This window comes from Chiloscyllium plagiosum, chromosome 35 (genome assembly GCF_004010195.1).
Source record: "Chiloscyllium plagiosum isolate BGI_BamShark_2017 chromosome 35, ASM401019v2, whole genome shotgun sequence".
Classification (NCBI taxonomy): Eukaryota; Metazoa; Chordata; class Chondrichthyes; order Orectolobiformes; family Hemiscylliidae; genus Chiloscyllium; species Chiloscyllium plagiosum.
Window position 1 is genome coordinate 126352 of NC_057744.1, and position 7774 is coordinate 134125.

General features: G+C 43.0%; 1 protein-coding gene across 1 annotated transcript in view; it reads left to right on the forward strand.

Annotated features, from left to right (window-relative positions):
• The first annotated feature begins 2924 nt into the window (after nt 1-2924).
• LOC122540503 (T-cell surface glycoprotein CD3 epsilon chain-like) overlaps nt 2925-7774 on the forward strand; it is a 10697-nt gene continuing 5847 nt past the window's right edge. The window contains exons 1-4 of the mRNA XM_043676364.1: nt 2925-3170; nt 6661-6681; nt 6808-7005; nt 7435-7563. Of these exons, the coding sequence (XP_043532299.1) occupies nt 3119-3170; nt 6661-6681; nt 6808-7005; nt 7435-7563 (400 nt within the window). The 5' untranslated portion in view covers nt 2925-3118. The remainder of the gene's footprint in view (nt 3171-6660; nt 6682-6807; nt 7006-7434; nt 7564-7774) is intronic.

The window sequence follows — 7774 nt, forward strand, 5'->3', positions numbered from 1 at the left end:
CTGGAATGGCGGGATTATCTTACACTGAAAGACTGGAGCGACTGGGCTTGTGTACCCTTGAGTTTAGAAGACTGAGAGGGGATCTGGTTGAGACATATAAGATGATCAAAGGATTGGACACTCTGGCGGCAGGCAACATGTTTCCGCTGCGGGGTGAGTGCCGAAACAGAGGACACAGCTTAAAAATACGGGGTAGACCATTTAGGACAGAGATGGGGAGAAACTTCTTCACCCAGAGAGTGGTGGCTGTGTGGAATGCTCTGCCCCAGAGGGCAGTGGAGGCCCAGTCTCTGGATTCATTTAAGGAAGAGTTGGATAGAGCTCTCAAGGATAGTGGAATCAAGGGTTATGGAGATAAGGCAGGAACAGGATACTGATTAAGGATGATCAGCCATGATCATATTGAATGGTGGTGCAGGCTCGAAGGGCTGAATGGCCTACTCCTGCACCTATTGTCTATTGTCCATTGTCTATTGAGATAGATTGGAATGGATGAGGGGGGCACAGAAATTGAGGTGACCAATGTCAGTTCAAAGTTGTCGATGAACAAGTTGAGCGCGGGTAAACAGCCAGAGGGAAGGGTCCAGGTGGGGGGAGAGTGTTGGAGGTGGGTGAAGAACTCTATGGGATGGGTTGAGGACTCTTGTCCAAAGAAACGGGCATAGAGGCAAAGGCAATTAAAGAAGAGGTCAATGTCATGAGGTGCTGAAAATTCATTAAGGTGGGAACGTAGATGGATAAAGCTTAGACCTTTGCGGAGTACAAAGCAGTGGAGAGATGTGGAATCCCCGAAGGAGGAAGGTTCCAGAGGGGCATGAATATCTCTGAATTGCTGAGCTTATTCACACAGTGAGTAGGTAGGGTCTGCAATGCACTGCCTGGAAATATGATGGAGACAGGTTCAAGGGGGACATTCAAAAAGGGCATTGTATGGTAATTTGGATCAAAATAGTGTTCCTTTCCCCTTACAACACCATTACCCAAAAGGAGACTGGGGCAATCTTTCATATTAACCCTTTCAGAGCTGTCCCGTCAACCAGTCCCACAGCTGCCAGTCCCTGACCCCAGTCAATACCTTCACCTCCCTCTAATCTTTCAGACTGGCCAAACATCCAGGAGTTAGGAATTAATCTCTAAATTGTATCATGTTCAGCTCCAGAAATAAATCAGTAGATATTAAAATAATTTTTGCATTGGTCTTTCACATTTTAGGTTATTAATTATAAAAATATCAGTGAATACAGAAAGGCCACTGAATTGATTGAAAGGTTTTTAAAAGGACCTGGCGCTTCAGTTGTTACTGCCAGCAGGAGGCAGTATTGTCTGTCTCACCATTTAATACAGTTTAAAGCCACACCCTGCTGTCTCCTCATTGCATCTGCAATCAACTATTTGAAGTTAAAAATTACACATCAGTTTATAGTCCAACAAGTACAAGCTTTTTGGAGCGCTGCTCCTTCATCAGGTAGCTTGTGGGGCAGGATCACAGGACACAGAATTTATAGTAAAAGATCAAAGTATGCGATGTATTGAACAAACCTAGATTGCTAGGTGAAAGTGAGCACTGCAGATGCTGGAGATTAGAGTAAAGAGTGTGATGCTGGAAAAGCACAGCAGGCCAGGCAGTATCTGAGGAGCAAGAGAATCGACATTTTTTTTCTCTCCTTTTTCTATAATTTAACCCCCACACTACCACCTAACTGCGGTAGTGCTTATTTTTTCCCCAGCACCCATGGTGTGTGTGTGCAGGTGTGAGACACAGTGAAAGACACAAAGTGCACCAATCTTTATTCAATTTCCACCACCAGGAGGATAGGAAAACACCCGGGTGGCCAGTGACAAACATTGCCCTTCACATCAAAGGGCAGTGCCAGTGCTGTGTGATCAAAACAGTGAAGGGGAGGGTAGGGACTAAATCAAAATAGAATTGGAGGGAGAAATGATGCACTCCACTCCCTGAACAACTCCAGGGTGTTGGTCGACACCGCGTGCTCCTTCTCCAAGGACACCCGGACTCTAACGTAACCGCGGAAGAGGGGCAGGCAGTCGGCCCTAACGACCCCCTCCACGGCCCGCTGCCTGAACCTGTTAATGGCCAGTTTGGCCAGGCCCAGGAGCAGAACCACGAGGAGATCTTCAGACCTGCCCTCCCTCCTCCGTACCAGGTGCCCGAAGATTGCAGCACCCTCCACCCCAGATCCCCGAGAGAAAGGGGGAGGACTCCCGCGTAGAGAGGAGAATCGACATTTTGGGAAAAAGCCCTTCATCAGGAAGGGCTTAAACCCAGATTGCTGTTAATCACTTTAATCACTTAGAATGGGTTGCAAATTTCGATTCATTAACATGTAAATCCCAGAATTTCTTTCAAGTCACATTCCCGAGATAGTTTAAAGTTTTATAAAAAAGTGACATCTCAGCTCAGACAATCAAGAAGCCACCTTTTTGAAGGCATCTTTGATATTTTATGAGGACACATTGACAGCATTCTTGATGGAGGTGGGGTGAAACATGCAGGTTTAGATGATAATCAAGAAGCTACATTATTATTACTGAGACTTATGTTTTATTCCAGGACTAATTGACTCTTCCATATTAATTCACTATAAGCCCAAACCCCTCGATTAGATTCCAGTCTGTAATTCACTCCTGGGTATATGTTATTCTATATATAAACCAACTGAACCCCTCGATTAGATTCCAGTTCCTATCTCTTCTGTGTATCTGATATTTCAGAATGTTTGTGTTGACTGGAACATGTTGAATGAGTTATCATGGAAATTGCGTTTTGTGGAGGATGTCTATTGCAGGTTTCAGTCTCTGAGGTAAGATGTTAGTGATAAGTTTGTGGTCTGCACTCAGCCCTGCTGCTGCTGCTTTATTTCCTGTTCAATACTCAGAGCTCCATCAACAGCAGCTATCAAACCTGCAAGCACATCATAAGCCCCACTGAGCGAGAGTTGCAGATTGATTCACACTGAGGCTTCAGTTAATCTCCTGCTGTCACCGACACCTCACCTCATGCTTCATTTCCTCTTTCTGGACGTTTCTCAAAGAAACTTGCAGCAGCAACCTCGCAATTTTTAAACAAGTCTGTCCTGCTGCCTACTGGACTGTGAGGATGCAGGGACAATGCTCCATAACTCTATTGGCTGTGGTCATTCTGCTGTTTGGTGAGTTTAGCTCATGGTCAGTACAAACTTTGGTGAAAAGATGGTTATGGAACTTTACGTTAGTTTTTATTAATCTTCCACATCGTCTTCAAAACAGTTCCACCATTTGGTCACATGATTGACTCTGCAACAGCACTTGATCCCATAACCAAGGGTTTGACAGCTCATTGTATTACTGAGTGAGTGCCGCACTGTCGGAGGGTCAGTGCTGAGGGAGTGCCACACTGTCAGGGGGGTCAGTGCTGAGGGAGTGCCGCACTGTCGGAGGGTCAGTGCTGAGAGAGTGCCGCACTATCGGAGGGTCATTGCTGAGAGAGTGTTTCTTTTGGATGAGATGTTAAATTGAGGGCCTGACATCCCTCAGTGATGTAAAAGATGCAATGACAGTATTTTAATGAAAAGCAGGAGTGTGTGTCCCTGACTTTGCCAATTATTTAACCTTCAAACAACATCAAAAATGGATAAAGCTAATTCGAAACCCCACATCCAAAATTCAAATTAGGTTCAGTGTTAGACAGCTTTCATTAAAAAACTGGCACACCTACACAGTGTTAATGGGTTAATAGATTATTGGGTTAATGGGTTAATAGATTATTGGGTTAATGGATTAATGGATTAAACAGTTTCAACCTGTCTTTGTGGGGCCATCCTCTTTTTGCGATGCTGATTTGTCACATTATGACTAACTGTTTGGGAACGGACTGACAACTACTTGGAATCAATGCTGGCAGAACTTCCCTGACTGTTAGATATTTAACTGATCGAGTTATTAAGATTTTGCAGCTGTGAAAGAGCCCCTTCTGTCAATCATGCCTGTGCTAATCATCAGGCAATGATCTATTCTCATTCCATTTCCCAGCACTTTGCCCACAAACTTGTGATATTTCAAGTGTTCATCTAAACAATTCTCAAATGTCACGAAGGCTTCTGCCTCTACCTTCCTTTTAGGCAATGAGTTCCAAAAGTCCACCACCCTCTGTGTGAAAAATATCTTTCCTCAAATCCTCTTTAAACCTCCTGCTCCTCATCTTAAAATTGTGCCCGCCTTGTTACTGACCACTTTACTCCGGGGAAATGTTTCTGTTCTATCTGCACCCTCAGAACTTTGGACACTTCCAACCATCTCTGTTCTGAGGAAAACAACCCCAGACAATCCAGTTTCTCTTCATAGTTAAATTGTTCCAGACCAGGCAACGTCCTGAAAAGATTATTAATGTACACAACAAACTTGCAGGTATATTACTGGATATAGACTTCCAATCACAAAAACACCTGACCACCATCAACCTCTACTTCCTGCCACTAAGGCAATTTTGGATCCAATATGTCAAATTGTCCTGGATCCCATGGGCTCTTAGCTTCTTAACCAGTCTGCCGTGTGACACCTTATCAAAAGCTTTACTAAAGTTAATGTTAATGACATTAACTGCACTACCCTCACCCAGAAAAATTCAATTAAATTTATGAGACATAACCACCCCCTGAATCTCCTCTGTACATTCTTTTGTGCAATCCCATCCTTCCTATTGTGTTGCAAACAGAACTGCATACAGTACTACAACTGTGGCCTCACTAATGTTTTATACATTTCCATATACTGGTTTGATAAAGACATTCCTAACCAGTTTATCTACCTGTCATGCTCCTCTCAAGATCTATGAATCTGGACACCAAGGTAAATCTGCTCCTCTCTACGTCCTTGGGTCCGACTTTTCCACGTGTTCACCTTGCCTTGTTAGTTCACCCACAATGCATCACTTTTCAGCATTAAATTCCAATTGCTGCCGTTAAACCTATCTGACCAGCCCACCTCTATCATCCTCACTATTTGCCACAGCACCAAATTTCATATTATCTGTAAATTTATTGATCATACTTTCTAACATTACTTTCTAGATTATTAATGTACACAACAAACTTGCAGGTATATTACTGGATATAGACTTCCAATCACAAAAACACCTGACCACCATCAACCTCTACTTCCTGCCACTAAGGCAATTTTGGATCCAATATGTCAAATTGTCCTGGATCCCATGGGCTCTTAGCTTCTTAACCAGTCTGCCGTGTGAGACCATATCAAACGTTTTACTAAAGTTAATGTTAATGACATCAACTGCACTACCCGCACCCAGAAAAATTCAATCAAATTTATGAGACATAACCACCCCCTGACAGTCTGCTGACTAGCCTTGACTAATCCTTGCCTCTCCAAGTGGAGATTAATTTTGTTCATCAGACTTTCTCCAGTTGTTCCCCTACCATATATTGTAGACTCACTGGCCTATATTTTTCTGATTTATCCCTACCAGCCTCTTGAATGATGGCACTACTTTAGATGCTCTCCAGTTCTCTGGAATCTCTCCTGTGGCCAGAGAGGATTTGAAAATTAATGTCAGATTCCCTGAAATTCCCTTTCTTGTCTCCCACAGCAGTTTTGGATGCACCTCCTCTGGGCTTGGGCCTTTAAGCCTGCTAAAACCGCTAAAGCTCCTCCCTCCCAGTGCTAATTTGTCCAAGTCTTTCACAGTCCCTCTCTCTGATTTCTATACCTTTATCATCCTTTTTGATAGTGTTTTCAGACAAAAACTACTTATTTAAAACCTGAGCTCTGACTGCTGGCTCCACACACAGATTGTCACTTTGATCTGTAATGGGCTCTGCTCTTTCCCTGGTAATTCTCCTGCTTGGAGTTTACTTATAAAACACTTTAGATTTTCTAATGCTCCCCACAGTATTATTTTTCACATCCCTTCTTCATCTCTTAGTCATAAATAAACAAAATTGATTTACGTTTTCTAAGAAATGTTTAATTTAACTTGTCATTTCACTTTCATGTTTAGTGTTTTTAGCTTTGAGATCTTACTAATGGAGGATTTCTGTTGAAATATGGAATGTCCAGCAACAGCCATTCAGCCAAATTCCTCTGCTCCTAACCTCATTCATCCCTGCAGGTGTCATCAATAAATGTTGTTATTCATTTCTACACTATTTTAATTTTAAGCTAAGAAATATTTCCTGACATTATTGGAATTTTTCATAAGATAGCTGGAAAGCAAAACAGGATTAGAAATAAAACTGAGAAATGAACAGAACAAGTCACTTTGTGGTATTTTCATTTTATTGAATCGTTTAAGGTTTTGCTGCTCATCCTGGAGCTGCTCTGTAGCTTGTCCTGTTGGTTTGATGATGGACACAGTGCAGGTAATGTCCTTTGTGCTAACCTCAGCCAGTGCAGGAATAGAAGTCATGTCTTGGTGTCCAGCCAACCATCTAACCAGACTCCCCCATGTGTACAACACCCTGGGGTACACACACCCTAGCAGATCCCCTGTCGCCCAAACCAGGGGAGAATCCCCACAGCAACTTTCATTCAAAATGGACAGTAACAAGAACAGAAATGAAACTGAAGGAATAGCTATTAAAGAATGACTATGTAAGTGTGACCGGAATATAAGAATGCAACTGAGTTTGTTTCTGTCTCTTACAGGGATCTCAGAAGGGGAACATGGTGAGAAAACTTCACAACTTTTCATCCTGATTTCTGAAATTAAACAAATTCCTAACGTGTTTAACAACAGGCTAATGTTACAGGTTTCTACAACATTTCTGATTGAGACTTTACTTCTCCTCATAGATGTCGTGACAGTGAATGAGAACTCAGTGACTTTAACCTGCCCATTGGATGAACCTGCTTCCTGGTTTGAAGGGACTGGCACAAGTGAATTGGGAAAGGAAAAAACTCTCACTTTATCAGCCAACAATGGCATTTCAAAAGGCCATTTCCGTTGTGAAGCTAACAACAAAAAACGTTACTTTTATGTCAATGTGAGAGGTAACTGCACAAACATACTCGGAAGAATGATTTGGAGGGAGTGGGCGAGGGGATTGAAAGTGTTAGCAACTGTCTTGTTGGGGAAGCAAAATTTCAGGTCTAATCAAATTTGAACTCTATTAACGTTCCTGATCCTCATCGTTCCCTGAATGAAATGTTCAGAGTTCTCAGACCATGTATCTCAGGGTAATGCAGACATTGCTACAATCCATCTGGTCTGGTCTCTGCTGAGTGCAAGTGTTATTTAAAAAGAGGCAGGAAGGAAATGGTACCTCAGTGAGACAGGGAACACTGTGAGGAACCTGGACAGTTTGGCTAAATGGCTGGTTTCTGTGTTAATTCCAGCGTATCCAACAGGTGAAGTCTATTCTGGTGAAGTGTAAACAACCTTGTGATGAAACTGTCTCTCTCTCTCTCTCCTTCCCCCAGTTTGTGGAGACTGTATTGACCTCGGCATGGGCACAGTGATTGGAATCATTTGTGGAGATCTGTTGTTTACCCTCTTGGTGGTCACGGGTGTTTATTGTTTTGCCAAGAAGCGAGGAGGACACTCGAAAGGTGGGATTTTAAAAAAATTTGTTGTCAATCCAGCTGCTGGTTGTGCTTTTCTGAATTAAGCTGCAATATTTGCCAGCAGAGTTTGAAACAGAAAGAATCATTCAGTGAAGCTGACGAGGGATCTGCAGGAGCAACTGTCAGCTCATCCAATCAGAGAAACCCGCCCCAAAACCCCACCCCACAACCCCCGCCCCCCAACCCCCGCCCCCTA